The sequence below is a fragment of the Saccopteryx bilineata genome, chromosome 3 (assembly GCF_036850765.1).
Source record: "Saccopteryx bilineata isolate mSacBil1 chromosome 3, mSacBil1_pri_phased_curated, whole genome shotgun sequence".
Classification (NCBI taxonomy): Eukaryota; Metazoa; Chordata; class Mammalia; order Chiroptera; family Emballonuridae; genus Saccopteryx; species Saccopteryx bilineata.
Genome location: NC_089492.1, coordinates 13,843,082 through 13,866,515, shown reverse-complemented (window position 1 = coordinate 13,866,515; position 23,434 = coordinate 13,843,082). Strand labels below are relative to the sequence as shown.

The 23,434-nt window shown below is 37.4% G+C and overlaps 1 protein-coding gene across 4 annotated transcripts in view; it reads right to left on the bottom strand.

Annotated features, from left to right (window-relative positions):
* ATAD2 (ATPase family AAA domain containing 2) overlaps positions 1–23,434 on the bottom strand; it is a 65,586-nt gene that overhangs the window by 17,455 nt on the left and 24,697 nt on the right. For all 4 annotated transcript variants that reach the window (XM_066265730.1, XM_066265728.1, XM_066265731.1 and 1 more), the window contains 14 exons: positions 22,345–22,452; positions 21,673–21,781; positions 21,292–21,407; positions 18,483–18,657; positions 17,237–17,325; positions 12,931–13,090; positions 11,554–11,644; positions 10,372–10,686; positions 9,737–9,869; positions 8,768–8,954; positions 7,603–7,788; positions 5,068–5,203; positions 3,163–3,359; positions 2,259–2,418 (listed from right to left, as the gene is read on the bottom strand). In XM_066265730.1, the coding sequence (XP_066121827.1) occupies positions 2,259–2,418; positions 3,163–3,359; positions 5,068–5,203; positions 7,603–7,788; positions 8,768–8,954; positions 9,737–9,869; positions 10,372–10,686; positions 11,554–11,644; positions 12,931–13,090; positions 17,237–17,325; positions 18,483–18,657; positions 21,292–21,407; positions 21,673–21,781; positions 22,345–22,452 (2,162 nt within the window). The remainder of the gene's footprint in view (positions 1–2,258; positions 2,419–3,162; positions 3,360–5,067; positions 5,204–7,602; positions 7,789–8,767; positions 8,955–9,736; positions 9,870–10,371; positions 10,687–11,553; positions 11,645–12,930; positions 13,091–17,236; positions 17,326–18,482; positions 18,658–21,291; positions 21,408–21,672; positions 21,782–22,344; positions 22,453–23,434) is intronic.

Here is a 23,434-nt window from a genome sequence, read left to right as displayed (position 1 = left end):
CACTACCAACTAGAAAAGTCAATAGAACTGGAGGAGAGAGTTAACGCAGGAAACAAACTATTAAAAATGTATTATCTGGCCCTGGCCGGTTGGCTCAGTGGTAGAACGTTGGCCTGGCGTGCAGGAGTCCCGGGTTCGATTCCCAGCCAGGGCACACAGGAGAAGCGCCCATCTGCTTTTCCACCCCTCCCCCTCTCCTTCCTCTCTGTCTCTCTCTTCCCCTCCCGCAGCCAAGGTTCCACTGGAGCAAAGTTGGCCCCGGTGCTGGGGATGGCTCTGTGGCCTTTGCCTCAGGTGCTACAATGGCTCTGGTTGCAAAAGAGCATCGCCCCCTGGTGGGCGTGCCGGGTGGATCCGGTCCAGCGCATGCGGGAGTCTGCCTGCCTGCCTCCCCGGTTCCAACTTCAGAAAATACAAAAAAAAAAAAAAAGGTATTATCCACTGAAAATGTTAAGACAATTGTATCCATAAAGCAAGAATAATGTTAAAAAAAAAAAAAAAGAACCTGAGAAAATTTTTGGAAATAAGTTTATCTCAAATATGTAGATATTTGAATGCATTAATTATTATATATGAGCAAATATATATATTTTTGAAATCCTGTACTTCATAAATTTTATTATGAATGAATTGGGTAAGGGAGGATAGAATGTATATATGCATAGAAAAGGTCTGGAAAGATATCCCCAAACTTAACAGTGTCCACACCTTTAAAAAAAAAAAAGACTTAGCTTTTTAAATATTGGCAAGTATTACACTGTATTAAATCGGTAATAAAAACTATAATGGTCAACCTGGCTAGGTGGTTCAGTGGATAGCATGTCTACCTGGCATGTGAGAGGTCCTGGGTTCAACTCCTGGTCACAGCACGTAGGAGAAGCAATCAGTGAGCGCATAACTAAATGAATGAGCTGATACTACTCTCTCTCTCTCTCAAATCAATGGAAAAAATAAAAAATAAAAACTGTAATGGCCATTACCAAGAAAATTCTTTCTGCCTTGGCCAATGCTCAGTGGTAGAGCATTGGCCCAGTGTGTACATGTCCCAGGTTTGATTCCTGGTCAGGACACACAGGAGAAGCTACCATCTGTTTCTCCATCCCCCCCCCTCACTTCTTTCTCCCCACCCCACTCTCACTCTCTTTCCCTCCTGCAGCCATGGTTCGATTGGAGAGTTGGCTGTCAGCACTGAGGATGGGATGGCTTCATGGCCTTTGCCTCAGGCACTAAGAGCTCAGTTGCTGAGCAGCTGAGAAATGCTCTAGATAGGCAGAGCATTGCCCACTAGTGGGCCTGCCGGGTGGATCCTGGTCAGGGTGCATGTGGGAGTCTCTCTGCCTCTCCTCCTATCAGTGAATTAAAAAAAATAAAATTCTTTTAAGCCTATTTTACTAGAGTGTTTTTTCTTAAGTGATTAAAGATATTCTCCTTTAGTGCAAAATAAGCATAATCCATAATTACAGAGAGACTATCCTAGCTGTGGGAATAAGGAGACAAGCTAACTTTCCAGACCAAAAGGTATTCACAGCTAGGGATGAAACAAACTGAACTCAACCAGCTAACTTGGGCTAGTTCCTTGGAAACAGTGGTCACCTACTGTTCACCTTGAGCAGCCCAACAGTGTTTATTTTTCCACTCTGAGAAAGAGCACTGACATACAAAGGAAACAGGCTAAGCTGTTACACAATACTGTTGTCTCATTAGAGGATACAGCATATAATAAACAGGGATTTTGGAGTGAAAAAAAATAAAACTGCATTCAAATCTGCTTCTGCCACTTCCTGGCAGTATAATCTTAAATAAGTTTTTTTAATCTTGCAAAACTTCATTTTTTTTCACTATTAAATATGGGCTAAAGTTGTTATGAGGACTAAATGGCACTGTGAATATAAAATGTTTATAACATAGCACCTGGCACACAATCAACCCTCTAAGCCAGCGATTTTCAACCTTTTTCATATCATGGCACACATAAACTAATTACTAAAATTTGGTGGAACACCAAAAAATATTTTTATTTTTTGCCAATATGACAAAAAAAGGTATAATTTTGATCCATTCATACCAGACAACAATTGTTGTGTTGGCTGTTGTCATTTTCTTATTTGACAGTCTAAGGGAAGAGACGTGAGAGCCACTGACTAAACAGTCAGGTATTGCAAATTTTAAAAATTCTTGCAGCACACTGGTTGAAAATCACTGCTCTAAGTGTTAGCAGCTCCCATTCAACCCAGTGAAAACCCCCCACTAATGCTCACCTCCGGGATCTCTATCTGGATTGTATTCTAAAGCATTACTACAGATTAGATCAATATCACTCAAATAGTCTTTCACAGTCAGATACTTGTGGAGATCGATTTTACTAATTACAGATGAAAGGTCCATTGGTTGCTTTATAACAGTCACATAATCAGGAACCTAAAATTCAAGCAAATGACCAAATCACTAAGTTAACTGAGAACATAAAAGCACTTGATGGCTCTCGCTGGATAGTTCAATTGGTAGTGTGTTGTCCCAATATGCCAAGGTTAGAGGTTTGATCTCTGGTCAGGGTGCATGCAAGCATCAACCAATGAATGCATAAATACATAAGAGAAACAACAATTCAATGTTTCTCTCTCAAAATCAATAAATTTTAAAATGTTTAAAATTTTTGAGTAAAGTATCTTTACCAGGCAATACAGGAGAGAGAATACATAAGAAATAAAAAGAAAACAATATATAAGAGAGAAGAATACTATATTAATATAAAACTATTTAAGGCTGGTTTTATTTTGTATTTATTCTTATTCTTGGGCAACTGTGTTTTCAGTAATACCCTAAACCTCTTTTCACAACCAAAACATATTCCTCATCTTTCAACTTAAAACCTCACTCTCCAGCTTAGTCTTTGTAGTTAAGAATAATACCATGTAGCAATAAGACATTCACAAACTGCTTAATTTGGGTTGAGCAGACAAATCTAGCTGTTTATTCTCTGCAGGCAAGGAGAATATGTTAGACAGCCCTTGAAGTTTCTATGTACATACTTAGGACACTACTCAGTAGTTTCCATATAGAGAAAAGTTCAGAGTATAGATAGAGAACTACATACACCACTCAATAGTCTACTTCTGAAGCATTATAGTTTAGAACACATTTGATCTAAAGATAAATAAATACCTCATCAGGATCAACAGGTTTAGTAAATATTCTGAATCGCTTGTCAATAGCAAGCCTATGTGTCACATTTCTTAAGAAAATCCGCAATTCTCTGAATGTATCCTCTTCTTGTTCTTCTAGTCGTTTCACTTCTTCTGCTGTCAGGGGTCTTGGCTCAGGTGGTGGTGCTACTGGGAGTACCTCCAAGGCCTGCAAAACTTCACATAAATGGAAGATTTTAGTTATTACCCTCCCATCACACCACGTGTGACAAATGATTCAGTGCACACAGCAGCCAGGCTTTCCAGGTTATCCCTACACCTGCCAGGAATCGGAAGCTCTGGAGTGCTAAGTGCTACTGTAACCCTTACCCACACATCCCTGCCAGCAGTAACCGGTACATTGTAGTTTGGAATGCTAATTGCCAAGTCACTGCCTCTGTTCCATTTTGAGATCATGTAAGAGGCTATTAAAAAGTTTAAAAATGTATTATTTTCAGGACAAGAATAGTCTATTAAAGTCTTCTTTACTAAAAACTGGCACATTTCAAATATAACAAGAGTTTAAATTTGTTTTAACAGATATGCACTGAATACTCAGGACAAAAAAGCCAATACTGCCCCACCAGGCTGGCAATCTATTATTAAGGGAGTAAGAAATATAATTGCATCAACATAATATCATAGCAGTAGTATAAAATAATAAAAACTTAATTTTGCCTAGTTATGTTAGGGAAGAAAAAATGAGTTACACTAGAATAAAGAATTCCTTAGACAGAGATGGAGGAGGAGGACAGAAGCATTACTGACAGAGCAAACATGAATGAACTCATGAACAGGCAGAAATATGTTGCGTATAATTTAAAGACAGTCTGCTTTCTAAGGAAAGAGGTAGGGGAAGGGAAATAACAAGAGTGCCAAAAATGGACTTGGAAGGACAGATTTGGACTAGACTTGAATTCAGGCCCAAAGTCCACAGAGACTAGAACTATACTTTAGAGCAGGGGTCTCAAACTTGCAGCCCGCCGAACAATTTCGTGCGGCCCGCAGACTAATCCACGAAGTTCAAAATATTTTGGATAAAATTAAGTAAGCCTAGGGGCCTACTTGTATTTTTCATTTCTCTAGCATCCTAGCTAGATATTAGCTTAGTAAACAGCAGTTGTGATGCGAACTACAGTTTCTGGTCGTTTTGTGACACTGAGTAAACTGCATGTACGATTGTGCTTGTTGTACTGATTTTTTTTTGTTATCAACTGCAGTGAGAAAAGTGTTGCGTAACAGTTGCCTTTTGTAGACCTAATGCGGCCGCTGTGATCTTGCTCTGCGGCCCACATGCTGAGTTGAGTTTGAGACCTCTGCTTTAAAGGCTTTGTGTGCTTTAAGAACTTTAGTCTATTTTAAAAAGAAACAGATTTTTTTTTTTGTATTTTTCTGAAGTGAGAAGAGGGGAGGCAGAAAGACAGATTCCCGCATGCAACCGACCGGGATCCACCTGGCATGCCCACTACGGAGTGATGCTGTCCATCTGGGGCATTGCTCCATTATAACCGGAGCCATTCTAGCGCCTGAGGCGGAGGCCCTGGAGCCGTCCTCAACGCCCGGGCCAACTTTGCTCCAATGGAGCCTTGGCTGCAGGAGAGGAAGAGATAGAAGAAGGAGAAGGGGACGGGTGGAGAAGCAGATGGGCGCTTCTCCTGTGTGCCCTAGCTGGAAATTGAACTGAGGACTTCCACACACCAGGCTGATACTCTACCACTGAACCACTTGGCCAGGTCCAGGAAAACAGATTTTTAAGCAGTAGATGTATCAACCTCATGTCCGAGGTTTTAAGCTTGTGTTCTTAGAAAATGGCAAGGCCATTAACTAATATCTTATTCCCAATTTCTCAAAATTATTACATATTAACTTTGATATAGAAACTAACCTGTTTTCTTTTTTGATATAGGAGGCTTAGCAGCTTGTTTTAGAATTAAATCTTCAAAAAATTTTGTCCTTTCTTCTTTACCAGGTAACTGAACATTGAAAATTTCTCCATAATCATGGATAAATAATTCTTGCACCTTATAAAATAAATAAATGCAACAATAGGTCATTATACACATTTTATTATGGCAATCAAATTGTTTTATAAAATATCTTTTACATATGCTGAATTTATGAATAAACCAGGTACATAATAGACTAAGAACTAAAAAAAAATATGGGATCTTTAACACTCAAGACTCTACTAATTGACATGGTAATAATATTTTACTTAAAGGGTTTTGTTGAAATCAGTTAATTCACTTGCACAGACCAAAGTGAGATATGAGAATGAGTGGCTGATCAATAAGAATAAAGGTCAAAAAATAAAAAGTACTTGTAAAAATGTGGAAAAATTAGAACTCTTAAGCTGGCAGGACTATAAAAGGTGTAGCCATTAACATTCAGTTAACATTCATCATAATAAACAGTATAGTTGTTCCTCAAAAAGTTAAACACAGAGTTATTAGGTAACCCAGTTCATATATCCAAAAGACCGGAAAACAAAGACTCAAAGAGATACAGTAAAGCACTAATCACAACAGGATTATTCACAATAAGCAGGAGGTGGAGACAATGCGAAGGATCACACTGGATGAATGAACAAACTGAACAGTGAAGAAAAGTGCTTGGACAAAGGCGGGATATCCACATACAGGAGAGACCATATAACTGAGAGTCCAGAACTAGACAATCCACTAAACTAGAAGCCTTAAGAGTTTCCCATCCTAAGAGTCTGTAATTTATACTGCCAGTCCTCAAATAATGGTGTTTTATTAACCATCATTTTGCTATGTTGATGAGATGCTGTGGGAATTTAACTTACATCAATAAGGCAGTAATTTTCAACCGGTATGCCAAAATGTCTTTAAAGCATGCGATACATGACTGTTTCGTCAGGGGCACCAACCGCTTCTCCTTTAGATGGTCAAATAAAAAACTGAAAACAGCCAACACAACAATAGCTGTTCACTGTGAATGAACCGAAATTATACTTTTTGGTCAGATTGTCAAAAAATATATTTTTTGGTGTGCTACAGAATTTTAGTAGTTAAGTTTATGTGTACCATGGTCACTGGCTTGAGCAAGGGGTCACTGGCTTGGCTCGAACTCCCAGACCCCATCAAGGCCCGTGTGAGAAGCCATCAATGAACAACTAGTGACACAACTGCAAGGTGATGCTTCTCATCGCTCCCTTCCTGCCTCTCACTATAACAAAACAAAACAGAACAAAACAAAGCAGAATAAGGAAAAAGACACTGATGGGCAGAGGAGTTCTACTGTAATTGAAAAATTAATCAGGGAGGCTTTTTTGAGGGGATATTTGAGCAAAGACCTGAGAAAAATGAAGCATGATGCTGGGAAATATCTAGGAGTACTCCAGGCAGAAGAAACACAAACTTTTGTTTATTATTGGTAGTTGTCTAAATTGGCATAAACTTGGATAGTAATTTGTGGCACTATCAAAAATGGTTAATGTGCACACTCTTAACTAAAAGTTAGAGCTATTTCACTTTTAAAAATGAATGGCAGCCCTGGCCGGTTGGCTCAGCGGTAGAGCGTCGGCCTAGCGTGCGGAGGACCCGGGTTCGATTCCCGGCCAGGGCACATAGGAGAAGCGCCCATTTGCTTCTCCACCCCTCCGCCGCGCTTTCCTCTCTGTCTCTCTCTTCCCCTCCCGCAGCCAAGGCTCCATTGGAGCAAAGATGGCCCGGGCGCTGGGCATGGCTCTGTGGCCTCTGCCTCAGGCGCTAGAGTGGCTCTGGTCGCAATATGGCGACGCCCAGGATGGGCAGAGCATCGCCCCCTGGGGGGCAGAGCACCGCCCCTGGTGGGCGTGCCGGGTGGATCCCGGTCGGGCGCATGCGGGAGTCTGTCTGACTGTCTCTCCCTGTTTCCAGCTTCAGAAAAATGAAAAAAAAAAAAAAAAAAAATGAATGGCAAAACCCACATAGTAATGCTCATATAAACTAAAACCTAAGGATGCAAAATAAATACATAAAACACAAGGTTGTTCACTGTAGCAGTTCGACAACAAACCCCCCCAGAAATACTAGAAAATAAAATACCTATGAATGAGGATTTGGATAAATAAGTTACGGTACATCAAGACAATAAAAAAAGCCATGTTGCTTTTAAAAAGATTCTTGAAGAATATGCAAGATATATACAGCAAATTGCAGAATAGTATGTATCAATATAATTCCATTTTTGGAAGAGAAGAAAACTTATAAAGTAACCTAACTATACACACATACACATATGCCTACACCATCCTACCTAACAAGCACATACACCAAAAAGTTAATAGTATCTTTGACAAGAAAACTTTTATCATTTTATTCACTTCTGAAGCATTTGAAATTTTTACAAGTTCTTATTATTTCAATACAATTAACTTTCTTTTTAAAGTATAATAACTTTCCCCACATACTACCTCTTCTGGCAGAGCAGAATGGGGTTTGTCAGAAGTTGCAAGTAGTAAGACTGGAGCAAATGAAGGAATATTCTGTAATAATGTGGTAAATGTGGCTCTGAGTGTTGGTCCAACTATTTCCCACCACAAGTGGATATGAGGAACATACACTATACTTGGTGCTGTTCTCTTAGCTTCACGAATCATCTAGTATGGAGAAAAAAATTTACATTCAGTTAGAGCAGGGGTAGTCAGCCTTTTTATACCTACTGCCTACTTTTGTATCTCTGTTAGTAGTAAAATTTTCTAACTGCCCACCAGTTCCACAGTAATGGTGATTTATAAAGTAGGGAAGTAACTTTACTTTATAAAATTTATAAAGCAGAGTTATAGCAAGTTAAAGCATATAATAATTACTTTATGTCAGATTTTCGCTAAGTTTGGCAAAATAAATCTTTATAAGACAACTTACTATAGTTAAGTCTATCTTTTTATTTATACTCTGGTTGCTCCACTACCGCCCACCATGAAAGCTGGAATCCCCACTAGTGGGCGGTAGGGACCAGGTTGACAACCACTGAGTGAGAGTCAGCACATCAGCAATGCTAGCTTTACTAGTCTGGAACAATGTTCAACTTCCCAGAATTATCATATAAAACCCTCCAATTTTTAAAATGTTTCCCAAATCTGGTTTTTAAATGTTTTGTCTCATTTTTAGGAAACATAATTGCTTCAAGCAATTAGAAAATAGCTGAAGAAATGTGATTTTTCTGCTGTAACCAAGGTTAAATATAGAAATATAAAACACCTATTTACATATCAGAATAGCAAAGACAGAAGTAACAAAATATCTGAGTCCTTACAACACAGCAGTCACTGTTGTAAGTACAATTCTCACAAAGGCCATACTTCCAGTGTAAATGCTACTATTGATCTCCACTTTATAAACAGAAAAAATGAGGCAGAGATCTAAGAACTCTAAGGTCACTTAGATAGTTAAGTGGTGAAAATGAGATTTAAGGTCATGCTCTTTAATGACTAAGAAATTATACATTAGATTTATTTCATAAACTTACACTTACAAATCATCAAACAAAAAAGGTACAAAGTAGCGAGGCAGTTCTAGAGCTGTCTCTGGGAGACTGCTCTGTCTCACAGCGTATCTGTCCGGGCGACAGTGTGTTACCTGGGCACAGGTCTCTTCAGGAGATGTGGCACTGACTCCAAAAAGAACAGGAATGTCTAATGTGTACACTGCAAATTTTTCCAAAGCATGGATGACAGCTGGTGCCAAATGAGAACCCTGCCCAAATCCAGGTTCTCCCACTATCAACAGTCTTGGTCGAAAAGACATAGGTTGATAACAAGCATTTCTGAAAGAAACGAGTAATTAGCTATGTTTTAGAAAAAACGAAAGTTTAAATTTATCTTCTAAACGACCAATTATGAACTTATATAAATAAAAAATTCTGAATGTTTCACTTGCCAATCCTAAGAGGATGGCTCACAAGGTTTTTGGTAACAATTAACCTCCACAGGGTTTTAAGAATACTTACAGACAGTGGAATTTCTATTATTGTAACAACTACACAAACAAAAACTTTTTTACATTTAACTTAAAATAACAATAAAAAGAAAAGACAGATTAGTTGGCATCTTTTATCTTTCAACCACTACTTTATTTAGTTTTAGGGAATTTTCTTTTTTTTCATTTTTCTGAAGCTGGAAACAGGGAGAGACAGTCAGACAGATTCCCGCATGCGTCCGACCGGGATCCACCTGGCACGCCTACCAGGGGCAACGCTCTGCCCACCAGGGGGCGATGCTCTGCCCATCATGGGCGTCGCCATGTTGCTACCAGAGCCCCTCTAGCGCCTGAGGCAGAGGCCACAGAGCCATCCCCAGCGCCCGGGCCATCTTTGCTCCAATGGAGCCTTGGCTGCAGGAGGGGAAGAGAGAGACAGAGAGGAAAGCGCGGCGGAGGGGTGGAGAAGCAAATGGGCGCTTCTCCTATGTGCCCTGGCCGGGAATCGAACCCGGGTCCTCCGCACGCTAGGCCGACGCTCTACCGCTGAGCCAACCGGCCAGGGCTAGTTTTAGGGAATTTACAGACACACACACACACACACACACACAGATTTGCAGGAAGACATACCTATTCAAATGAAGAAAATTAAAACTTTCTTTTGCCTTATTAAAGGAATTTTGAGAAAGCCCATTTTCACATACTGACGGAACATCATCATCACTGTATGCCAAGTCACTTTCTAGTAGAGAACAAGAAATATCTATAAAACAAAGAATTGTAAATTAATACCTTTTCTGAACTGCAAAGCAAATTTTTATGTAATGCTTTAGTTAGCAAATCAGTATACTTCAATTACATTTTTTTAGAGAATAAAAAATATTGTGTAGTCATTTAACAAGTACAGTTAAGTCCTCATTTAATGTCAATAGGTTTTGTGACTTTAAGCAAAACTGTATAAAACTAATTTTATCATAAGTTGATTAATATAAATGAGTCAAGTTCCCTTGGCATCTCATCATTGTTATAACAAAACAGTATCAAACAAATCAATGTTATCTGAGGACCTGCTATAAATATAAAAATGCATTCCAAACTTAAAATAGATTAAGGGCAATTCATGAAGCAAATATCCTTTGAGCGTCCAAGCAAAGCATGACAAAATTCCTTTCAAGAGGCTGTATATAAAGAAGCATTTCTGAGATGTATCAAACATTTAGCTATACTGATTAGGAAAATTAACTTTAAATAATCAAGTTTAATACCAGAATCTGATGCTTTATATGTTCTGATTTCTGCGTGTGGAAATACCCTGTGCAGAGCTTCTAAGATCTTCTGAACAGTGCTTTGCAGGAGTGGTTTCACAATGGTCGACAGTGCCTGCCCAGGTGATGTCATGGCTCTTTGGGAGGCCGGTATCATCTTTTGCATAGCTACTTCAAAATCTTTAGCTGAGATATTAATTGAAGCGAGATCCAACTGTAGTTTCTCACTAGTGGTATAAATCTGTGGGTAGCGTCGACGCAGCGCACATAAAGCAGCCTCAGAGCATATTGATTTAATGTCTGCACCACAGTATCCTGTCCAAGGCAATAACAATAATAATTTTTAAAAATGGTAAATTACCATCCTATTAGCATGACCACGGTTAAAATAAAAACTAAAAATAAGCCTAACAATGTAGTAGCAAAATATTTAGGCGTAATAAGGCTAAAATCTCTCATTTGCTTAGTGAACTTCTAAGACAGTGCTAACCATCAACAAACCAACTTCTGTGAGTGAAAAATGCAAACATTAATATAGCATAGGAGTCAAGAGCAAGTGTTTTAAAATCACCGACAAGATTTAAATTCCAGTTTGTCATTTACTAGATATGTGACTCTGGAAGAATCATTTATGCTCTCTCAGCCATTTCTATACCTGTAAAGTAGGGATAATATTATCTATTTTACCGGACTGAGGTGATAATTAGCTGAAATATATGTAGAATGCTGAACAGGATCACTAGAAAAATGTAAAAAGTAAGCAAAAGATAGCTATTATTATTGTTTACTTTACTCTCAAATACCCCAACAACCAATTTATCAAATATTTCTAATATCTGTTACTTTATAGAAAGAAAACAGATGAAAAACAAATATAATCTTTTATTTCTTTAAATATAATCTTGGAAGACTATAATTTGTTCTGTCTTTGAAATGCATATATTTCTTTTCATCAGGCAGTTTATTGCCTGACCTGGGGTGGAGCAGTGGATAAGGCACTGACCTGGAAAGCTGAGGTCTCCAGTTCGCAGCCCTGGGCTTGCCTAGTCAAGGCACATATTCTCAGTTAGCAACTACTAACTGATGCTTCCCACTTCTTCCCCACCCCTTTCTCTCTCTAACTCCTCTCTCTAAAATCAATAAATAAAATCTTAAAAAAGAAAAAAAAAAGGCAATGTTTACCAACACAATTTTCTGCTAGTTCTTCTAGAAATATGTCTAGTGGTTTAGGATTCCAATCCCTCGTGTGAATCTTTAGAATTTCTTTTCGAGCCTACAAATAAAAATAAAATTTTATATCTATAATAAAATATTGATATTCTGATTAGAATAATTTTAATTTAAAATACTTTTAATTATCTAAAATGTTAAAGAGATCAATACCTTAATATGTAAATATATGAAACAGTAAAAAAAATAGGTATATTTGTAAGTTTAAGGAATTTATATTAAACAGATTTACATTTAATAGTACTCAAATTCCATTCACCATAAATGTGAATGAGAAAAAGTAAGTAATGACTGAACAGTATATTGTTTCCTCTGGTACATATTAAGAATTGTTTTTAACAGTATTGACAGCTCTACCATATTTTCTTACTTGGTTCTCAAAAGACTAAGTGGCTTTAAAATAACATGGTAGGACTTGGCTGGATAGAGCTTGGTTGGTTAGAGCATCATCCGAATATGCAAGAACAGATCAATGTTTCTCTACTTTCCTCACCCTCTCAAAATCAATCAATACATTTAATAAATAAATAAACATATTGGACCCATGAAAAAGCCAAGGCTAATAAAATGGCTAACGATTAACTGTCCATTAGGACATGCATTCTAAAGTAAAGCAAAGTTGTATAATTAACATCCAAAGGCTGTGTTCAAATTGAAAGAATTTTAAGATTATTAGGGAAGTATTATCTTATTTTTTAAAAATGAATTTATTGATTGATTTTTAAAGAGTGATAGGGAGAATTAAAAACACCAATTTGTTATTCCACTTATTTATGCATTCACTGGTTGACTCCTGTATGTGCCCTGGCCAGGGATTGAACCCATAACCTTGGTGTACTGGGATGACACTCTAGCCAACTGAACTACTTGGCTAGGACCAGGAGGCATTATTTAAAAAAAAAAAATTATTCAACTTAGTTTCTTTAAATAGAGTAATACCTCCCTAAAAATACATACATACATATATACATACATATGTGTTTGGGTGCTAATCATACACTTTTGCTTCAGAACATAAAAAATTCAATCTTCAAACTTTCACTGTCCCAAGACTTGTTCATTAAAAATAAAGAAAAAGAAAAAAAAAGAAGCCTGGTCGGATAGCTCGGCTGGTTAGAGCATTGTCCGGAAGCTCAGAGGTTGCTGGTTTGATCCCTGGTCAGAGCACATACAGAAACAGACTGATGTTCCTGTCTCTCCCTTTCTTTCCCTTCCTCGCTCTAAAATCAATAAAATTAACATATATATATAAAAAAAAAAGAAGACAACTTGCTTTGATAGATAAGGGCAACATATTTTGTCAAAATTTGAGTGATGTTAAATTCTTACATCTTTATCAGGTAAGCTGAAAAGGAATTCTCTGTCAAAGCGACCAGGCCTTCGTAAAGCAGGATCAATAGAATCCAATCTGTTGGTAGCACCAATGACCACAATTTCTCCTCTGCTGTCCAATCCATCCATAAGAGCTAGCAGGGTGGAAACAATAGAACTAAATTTAAAAATAAAAGAGAAGAGGTTAATCAACTGGATGTTGAATATATCATTTCTTCTTTTGGTAAGAGTTAATATATTAAATGTGAATGAATTTTTTTAGAGTATCCCACTACTTTCAACATATTTAAAAAGTCTCTAATATAGCATACTAAATGGCATGTACAGATTAAAATCAACAGAAAGCATAGATGGTCTTCAGAATGACACAAATAGATCCTGAAAGCCATCTCATAATGCATCACTTCACAAAGAAACTTTGGGGTTCTCAAACAAGACATATTATCAAAAATACTAGTATCAGGTAGACAAACAGTATCTAAAATTATAAAAATGTTCCATTGCATACACATTATCAAAGAACTCCAAAATAAAATAGAATACACATAAAGCATAGGGTTTTAATTACATTTTAAACTTTTGATTATGGAGAGATTAGTAAAATAATCTCTACATCTTCATCACCCAGTTTCAACAATTAATATTCCTTTTTTAGGTCTTTACTTGACAGCTTAAAAAATTAAAAAAAAACCTCACAGATCATTTAATTTAAATAGTTCATAATGTATTAACATTTCATATATGTATTTCTAAGATAAGGATTTTAAAACCTTCCACAATACTATGATACCAACATAAATGACAATAATCCTTTGATATCACCTAATACCCAAGTCACTCTGATTTTCTCAAAATATTTTTACATGCGATTTGTTCAATCAAGAGCCACACACTGCACTTGGTCAAACATCCCTCAAATCCATTAACAGTTCCCATCATACTCCCTCACATTTCCCCTTCTGCACGCCATTTATTTATTGAAGAATCTGGGTCAGAACACTGTGAACTCAGTGGTAACTTCCTGATGGCATCATACAACTTATCTTCTATTATTTGTACACCCTGTAAACTGGTAGCTAGATCCAGAAGCTTAATAGATGCAGGTTAAATTACTTGGAATACATACTATATACTTCCTACTATGTACCTCAAGAGGTACATAATACCAGTTCTCACTTAAGATCAGTGGGCTGGGTTTAAATGAGGTGTTTCTTGTCAGCTTACTCCACTTACCATAAACTTCACTATGAACCCTGAACCTTACTGTTTTAGCAGCCACTGACAATTATTGTTTAGATCAGTGTTTCTCAATCTTGGCACAATGGACATTTAAGAGCATCCCTGGTCTTCACCCACTAGCTGCCAAGAGCTCCCTACCCCACAGTTATGACAATCAAAAATATCTATAAACATTTGTCCTCTGGAGGTTAAATCATTCTTAGTTGAAAACTATAGGCAGAAATTCACTTTTTCATATGGGGTTGTGAAATGCTGAATTTTTCTAATTTAATAATATCCTTTGCATTTATTAACTGTGATTTTCCTACAAAGAACAATGTTATTTCATCAACTATAAAATTACAGATTTATAGCCTAAATCATAGTTAAAGAACAGAAAAACAAATGCTCGATTTATTCTCTTTATCCAGTTTTCAGAGTAATGAGTCATCATTTTAGCAAGCTCAGAGTGATCAATTAGATTTTTTAAAAACAGGATCATTAAAAACTTGCTTTTTAATTTTGATGCATTTAAATCTACTGTAGTCACTACTTTTGATGTTCAAATTGTCCCATCTTTGGCCAATGGAAACCCCTTCAGAATGAGCTATTTCTTTCTGATGTGACCTGAATAGTCTTCAATTGCTTCCTTGAATCCAGGCACGACAAAATGTTCCAGCTTGTTTTGTTCATTTCCTGCCTCAATTCTACAATCTATCACCTCTCCTAAGAGTGCTACAATCTGGGTGCTAGGGGTATGAAATGCTACTAGATTGTGATTGCTTCTACACCTCTTTAGTGTCCAGAGCTAGTAATTACTTTTTCTTTTTTAAAAAATTTATCATGCCCTGGCCAGTGACACAGTGGATACAGTGATGTCTGGAAGTGCCAAAGTTGCTGGCTCAATCTCAAGGTTGTCAATTTAAACCCAAGGGCACCAGCTAGACCCTGAGGTCACAAGTTCAAGGCCCAGTCAGGGCACAAATGAGAAGCCACCAATGGATACACAACTAAGTGGAGTAATAAGTTGACACTTCACTTTCTCTTCCTAAAAAAATATGTGGGAATATGGGGGAGGGGGGATGCATTCGGGGTGACACTAGAATCTATGACACAATAAATTAAATAAAAATAAAGAAATAAACATTCTTGATCTAGGGGCTCATCCACCAGATCCTTCCATTCTTGCATGTGTCTCATCCCCAGTGGCTTTCCCAGGACTGTTACCTTCATCATGAAGCACCATCAATTTTCCCAGTTCAAACTTGGACCTCTTCAGCATTTAACTCAGGGGTCCCCAAACTGCGGTCCCTTGAGGCATTTATCCGGCCCCCCACCGCTCACGTACAGTACTACTTCCGGTGACGCACACGCATCACGGCTCCAGAAGCGTGTCATATCACTTGTTACAGCTAGCAGTGACAAATATGGAACCAGACATTGACCATCTCATTAGCCAAAAGCAGGCCCATAGTTCCCATTGAAATACTGGTCAGTCTGTTGATTTAAATTTACTTGTTCTTTATTTTAAATATTGTATTTGTTCCTGTTTTGTTTTTTTACTTTAAAATGAATGTAGTGTGTGTATATATACATTTCAACTTTTTTATTGAATTTATTGGGGTGACATTAATAAAATTATATAGGTGTTAGGTGTACAATGCTGTAACACATCATCTGTATTGTACTGTGTGTTCACTATCCCAGGTCAAGTCTCCTTCTATCACTATTTACCTCCCCTATACTCTCTTCCACCCCACGCCAACCCTCTTTAACATTTGACTTTGCTGATAACGACATCATGGAGTGCATTAATAGGTTGGTAAGTCTTTTTTGTGTCTTTTCTAATGCTGAGTTCAATATACTGACCACTTCCTTTCAAGTTATTTGTCTGCGCCTCTCTCTCAGGTCATGAATTCCATCACCTTCTTCCAAATTTGGTGCACCTATGTCAAGCGTAAGAGATCTTCTGAATCTGATGGCTGCATTTTTAAGTAAAACTGACACAGAATAGATGAAGTAAATAACCACTGGTAGTCTTGACATCAGCATGAGCTTTATCATGTTCTGCCATTTTTGATCATGGAACACATTTTGTCACAGGTAAGAGCTATGCCATGAAAATTAGGCATTTTTGCTTGAATATCATCAGTAATTAGTTTGAGTTTTCCAAATGCAACTTCATCATTCTGTAGATCACCTAGGTTCATTTCAAAAACACACCCTTGAGACCATCAGATGAGATTTGGTTCCTTGAGTTCTCATGACATGTTTCTCTACTTATGTTGAACCTAGCTGGTGTTTTCACATCACACCAGTCTTTCTTAGAAAATGAGTCAGCCACTTTCTTCTTGTCCCTTTTGCTGCCTTTTTTAGGTGCTTATTCCTGCAAAGCACCATGGTACTGCTTAGAGAACCAAAAAGTATAACCAAGATTTTAATACTGTACAGAATACCCTGCCATCCAAAAGAGGTTGACTTTTTTCTTTTTCTACTACACAGTATATTGGGGTTCTACTGCCAAGAAAAACAAAAGAAACTCTGGCTTGTAAAGTTTCTTTCACTATTTATTATACTCCTCATGCAACATCAAAATAGCTCATAAGGCCCTGGCCGGTTGGCTCAGTGGTAGAGCGTCGGCCTGGCGTGCAGAAGTCCCGGGTTCGATTCCCGGCCAGGGCACACAGGAGAAGCGCCTATCTGCTTCTCCACCCCTCCCCCTCTCCTTCCTCTCTGTCTCTCTCTTCCCCTCCTGCAGCCGAGGCTCCATTGGAGCAAGGATGGCCTGGGCGCTGGGGATGGCTCCTTGGCCTCTGCCCTAGGCGCTGGAGTAGCTCTGGTCGCGACAGAGCGACACCCCGGAGGGGCAGAGCATCACCCCCGGAGGGGCAGAGCATCGCCCCCTGGTGGGCAGAGCGTCGCCCCTAGTGGGCGTGCCGGGTGGATCCTGGTCGGGCGCATGCAGGAGTCTGTCTGACTGTCTCTCCCCGTTTCCAGCTTCAGAAAAATACAAAAAAAAAAAAAAAAAAAAAAAAAAAGCTCATAATATTAAAAAAAGGCAGATGTGTCATTAAGCAAGTTTTACCTGTGAATTTGATCTTGCCTGCTTGAGCGTACTGGAGCCAGACCATCAATTTCATCAAAGAAAATAATTGATGGACGCATCTGATAAGCCTAGAATGAAGGTCCAGTGATCACGTTATTACAAAAAACTTCAAATATGTAGACTTAATATAAACCATTTTAATCCTGATTCATTCTAATTTGCTTATAGAATTTATAAGTTATAAATCTAAATGTAAACTCAAGAATTATGTTTTAAGGATTCGGGCTAAATTATAACATATAGCTTAATTTTATTTGCATTTCAACTGGAAATATTCAAAATACATATTCTATTGGTTATATAACTTAATTTCATATAGCTATAGTTACTGAGACATACAAAAAAGTCTATAAAAGACCAAACAAGATAAAGAACACAAGGTAGACTGACCAGATGGTGGCACAGTGGATAGAGCATCAACCTGGAACACTTAGGACCTGGGTTTGAAACCCCGAGGTCTCCAGCTTGAGTATAGGCTCATCCAGCTTGAGCATGGGACCAGAGACATAATCCCATGGTCACTGGCTTGAGCCTAAAGGTCGCTGGTTTGAAGCTCAAGGTTACTGGCTCGAGCAAGGGTCAATGGCTTAGCTAGAGCCACTTGGTCAAGGCACATATGAAAAAAAAAAATCAATGAACAACTAAGTGATGCAACTACGAGTTGATGTTTCTCATCTCTCTCCTTTACTATCTGTCTCCCTCTCTCTCAGAAGACAGTGATCTAGCCTCCTTTCCATGTCAGGGTGGAAAAACAACCAGTACGATGCCACAGTTAAAAACAAAAAAACACTTTAGTAAGTTAAAATAAAAAAATCTCAGGGAGTTCCATAAAGAGATTTAAAAACATCTGCAGCAATATGCCTCAGTAGATTAGAATGTATTATCTCAATATGTGCTGTCAATACAATCTGGGATATGAAATTATACCCAGTCTAGGGCATTACTAATTTTCTCACATATTAAGATATTACTCACTACTGTTGTCTCCCTAAATATAAAACTACCCCTCTCTTTCTATATTCTAAGACTCCAAAGAACTCAGATCCAGTTATTCCTCTTCTTACTATAGAACTATTCCTTATGGGTCAGTGTTATATTGATACACACAAAAATATAATCTAAGAAACTTACATATTTGGTCTAATTCTTGCAGGATTGATCCAATCCTTACATGCTTACATCTACATTGACTATAAATCCAAATGGGTATATTTCAGTATCACACCTGATCAAATAGCAACCGTAGCTGTCTTTCAGACTCTCCTACCCATTTACTTAGACAGTCAGCACCTTTCCTCATGAAAAACGCGACTCTCTTATCCCCTCGACTGCACTCATTGGCAAGTGCTCTAGCAACCAGAGTTTTTCCAGTTCCAGGTGGGCCATAAAACAAACAACCTCTGTAAAAAAATAGTACTATTTTATTAAAACTACATTAAAAAGAAGACTAAACAAAATTACAAACCAATTTCATGAGTGCACTTAGTTAGTGAAAAAAATATAAATGAGTTAACTGAAAGATTTCAATTCACAAAGCACAACTTAAAACCATGGAATTAATACTGATACTCAAAATTAGTATTGAAACTAAATGAAACACTTTATTTAAAACATACTTTCTTTTACTCATTCATTATGCTTATCACATTACCTTTCCTTGCACAGAAGTTACACATAAGAGGCTTGATAGTTTACTTTTGTAATGTAACTGGGAAAGAATAGTAGACTTCTTTATCTTTTTTGTATTTTTCTTAAGTTGGAAATGGGGAGGCAGTCAGACAGACTCCTGCATGCGCCCGACCGGGATCCACCCGGCATGCCCACCAGGGGGCGATGCTCTGCCCATCTGGTGCATTGCTCTGTTGCAACCAGAGCCATTCTAGCACCTGAGGCAGAAGCCACAGAGCCATCCTCAGCACCTGGGGCCAACTTTGCTCCAATGGAGCCTTGGCTGCCAGAGGGGAAGAAAGAGACAGAGGGGAAGGAGAGGGGGAGGGATGGAGAAGCAGATGGGCACTTCTCCTGTGTGCCCTGGCCGGGAATCGAACCTGGGACTCCTGCACACCAGGCCGACGCTCTACCACTGAGCCAACCAGCCAGGGCTGAAGGAATAGCAGATTTCATCTACAATCTTTGGTCTCAGTCTCAGTAACATAACACCAAAAATTTTATAAAGAAAATATGTTGGAATTAAGAGAAAGATAAAACAAGAGGTAACCTAAAGAAATAACAGTAGTTGGATGGTAAAAACTAAGATAATGTAAATAATGTAAAATAATTTTTGTGCTATCACTGTCTTAAGGTAACCTACAGCTTTTTCACATCATTCCAAAGTTGTCTGTTGCTCTTAGGATAGAATTCTGATAAAATGGGCTATACTCATAATTCTTAACAGAAATAAAAACACAGTGAATAAACAGAGCATTGCGGGAATTAAATTCTGCCAAAGTAATATGAAATAATCAATTTCAGATCATCAAATAACTGTTCTTGAAAATAAACACGGAAATCCCAGAAAAACAGAAATAACAAAGTAAGAGTGGCAGGGGGAAAGAACAAAAATCACAAGTGATGGATGAAATCTATTATAATAAAATATAAAACAAAAAACAAATTAGGGACCATCAAAAGTAAATACAGAAAACATAGCACCTGGTAAGAAAACAATCAAACAAATGGAATAACTAACAGTGATTTCAACATACAGAAACCAAGGCAAATACAGATTGAGCCAACAATCTGATTTGTAAGACTAAACCTTAAAGAATTCATACAAAGAGAAAGCATGAGATGTTCATGATATTGACATTTGTGATAATAAAAAGAAGCACACTAAATAGCCAGCAACAGCAAAATCAAATAAAATATGACACAACCACATAATGGAATATTCTTTAACCAATAATAAAATAGAACATATATAAAAACAAGTTTACACAACCATATATTTGATTTTTATTGGAGATGTAAATGTATATTGTAAAGAAAGAGAAATAAAGAGAAAAAATTCAGGGAGTTTGTTCAAGTTCACCGAATTATTTTCAGTAGGTATTTCTAACACTTCCTGTAAGAAGTGCTATTATTTAATATTAATACATGATTTTAATAGTGTTTATGGCTAAATAATATTCCACTGTACACCTGAAACTAATATAACACTGTATTTCAACTGTAACTAAAAAATAAATTAAAAAAAAGCAATTCACCAATGTTTAACTGTGGTTGTTTCATAGTATACAACTTTTAAAAGGAAAGAAAAACATTAAAGAAAGTTTACATCAATGTTTCCAGAGAAATAGGGATTAAAATAAAAAAGGGTACAGGATACAGGAGGGCTCCGACCTTTTAAAAAGACTTATAGTGCCGACCAGGCAGGAGCGCAGTGGATAGAGCGTCAGAGTAGGATGCAGAGGACCCAGGTTCGAGACCCTGAGGTCATCAGCTTGAGCACGGGCTCATTTGGTTTGAGCAAAAAGCTTACCAGCTTGGACCCAAGGTCTCTGACTAGAGCAAGGGGTCACTCGGTCTGCTGTAGCCCCCAGATCAAGGCACATATGAGAAAGCAATCAATGAACAACTAAAGTGCCACAATGAAAAACTGATCATTGATGCTTCTCATCTCCGTTCTTGTCTGTCTGTCCCTATCTATCCCTTGCTCTGACTCTCTGTCTCTTGAAAAAAAATAAAAAGACTTATAGTATAATTTGATTTTAAAAATTATGTGTATGTATTACTTTGATACAAATTTAAACTAAAGTTTAAAATATTAAAACAGTAGGTATGGGAGAAATTTCTCTAAATGTTTAAAGAAACTGATGGAGAAATCACTTTTTTTTTCCATGAAAAATCAATTTTGAAACCATTTTTTATGTTAAACATTAAGTAAAAAATCTTTAAAGCGTCTAGGATCTTGAAGGAAATAAATGTACATATTACTGTATAACTAAAAAATTTCAACAGAGAAGCATTATCTTTCTGGACAACAGCAGCATTAGACCAGATTTTGGTTAAAATAAAATGCATAATTAAATTACCTTGGAGGTTGAATTTTGAATTTTTCAAAGACTTCTGGATAAAGTAATGGGAATACCACCATTTCTTTTAGAGCTGCAATATGATTAGACAGACCACCAACACTGTCAAATCGTACCTAGTAATGGAAGGAAAACATTGACATTCTTAGATTTGGAATCAAAATTAAAATGTCACTCCATCTCCAAACTATACACAACCTACAGTCAACTGAGTAACAGTATCTTAGTTGTAGTCTAAAGATTTAAAAGAAAAAATATATTAAAAAATCTGTTAAAATTAAAAGTTTCTATTAAAAACGTGGTTTCTTTTTTATTTTTAAAGCTAAACGAAAGCAAAGAACACTATTACAATTGAAGTTTACATTTCCGGACAGTACTCACAGAAGAATCTAGTTGCATTGGATCAACATCAGCAAGGCTTGCTCCAATTTTCATCCGGTCTTTACAAATTCCCTTTAACTCATCTTTCCGAAAATTTAGTGGAAGGCACCTATTTTTAAAAAATTAATAAAAAATAAAAACAAGCCTAACCAGGCGGTGGCGCAGTGGATAGTCCGTCAGACTGGGATGCAGAGGACCCAGGTTCGAGACCCTGAGGTCATCAGCTTGAGCACGGGCTCATTTGGTTTGAGCAAAAAGCTCACCAGCTTGGACCCAAGGTCTTTGGCTAGAGCAAGGGGTCACTTGGTCTGCTGTAGCCCCCCGATCAAGGCACATATGAGAAAGCAATCAATGAACAACTAAAGTGCCACAATGAAAAACTGATAATTGATGCTTCTCATCTCTCTCCATTCCTGTTTGTCCCTCTCTCTGACTCTCTGTCTCTGTAAATACAAATAAATAAATAAAAATAAAAAATAAAAAAACAAAATCATCAACTCACCTTTCCCTCCCACATGTCACATGTTAAATATTGGCAGTTTATTTAAATTGTTTTCAAAAGATTAAATTTCTACTAGAGCAATCTAAAGAGTATGCATTTCAACTTCCTCATTTCCTTACCGTTTTTTAAAAAAAGGTGGTAGTTTTAAAAGGCATCAATATAGCACTTACCTGTTGATAGCTCTATTACGGCTCCTTTTCCTTCGCCTCTCAAAGTGCTGTTCATCTTCAGAAGAGGAAGATGAAGTAGAATCACTACTGTGGATCGCATGCCTTCGCCTGAAATAAAGAAGAAAACTAAAATTATGATGAAGAATGGTAGAGGGAAAAAGGCATAAGATGCAGGTAACAGAAATACCTAATGATCCAACATGGTTTATTCTAAAACTAATACAATTACCGAACCAATGAAGCAATAAGCTTCGTTGGTTAGATCTTCTGAAGGAAATAAAGGATGAGGATAACTGAGAGGAAGGAGAAAAAAGAAAAGGCTGTAGTAGAGCTGATCACCATATGGTCCAGGCAGAGTAACTTCCTGGTCTTTGTATAAATCAGTTATCCTCAAAGAAAGGTGAGATAAAGAGGATATTAAAATCTTTGGGCCTGACCAGGCAGTGGCACAGTGGATAGAGCGTTGGACTGGGATGTGGAGGACCCAGGTTCGAGATCCCAAGGTCGCCAGCTCATCTGGTTTGAGCAAGGTTCACTCGCTCTGCTGAAGGCCCGTGGTCAAGGCACATATGAGAAATCAATCAATGAACAATTAAGGAATCGCAATGAAGAACTGATGTTTCTCATCTCTCCCCCTTCCTGTCTGTCTGTCCCTATCTGTCCCTCTCTCTAACTCTGTCTCTCTCACACACACACACACAAAAATCTTTCGGACTGTAATTTTAAAGTTACTTTCAGTACTATACTATATATAATTTATCATTTGAAAGGGAATCACTTATTTTGAATTGTCAAATAACCTTAAATAGAGAACATGAGAATTTTTATGTAAACCAAAGAGGATTAATAAGGGTTAAAAAAAATGCTACGAAACAAGAAGAAATGAAATGGTCTTTTATCTAGAAGTATACCATCAACTATAAATTTACAACTACTACTTAACAAATATGTAAATATAATTGAGTTACTAAATCCATATAAGCCTATATCATCTTATTTGCAAAAAAATTAAAATATCATCAAATTTTTAGCCTGACTGACAGTATTAAATAAGACCCCAAGTGCTAAAAATATTCAAAGAATTTTTAAA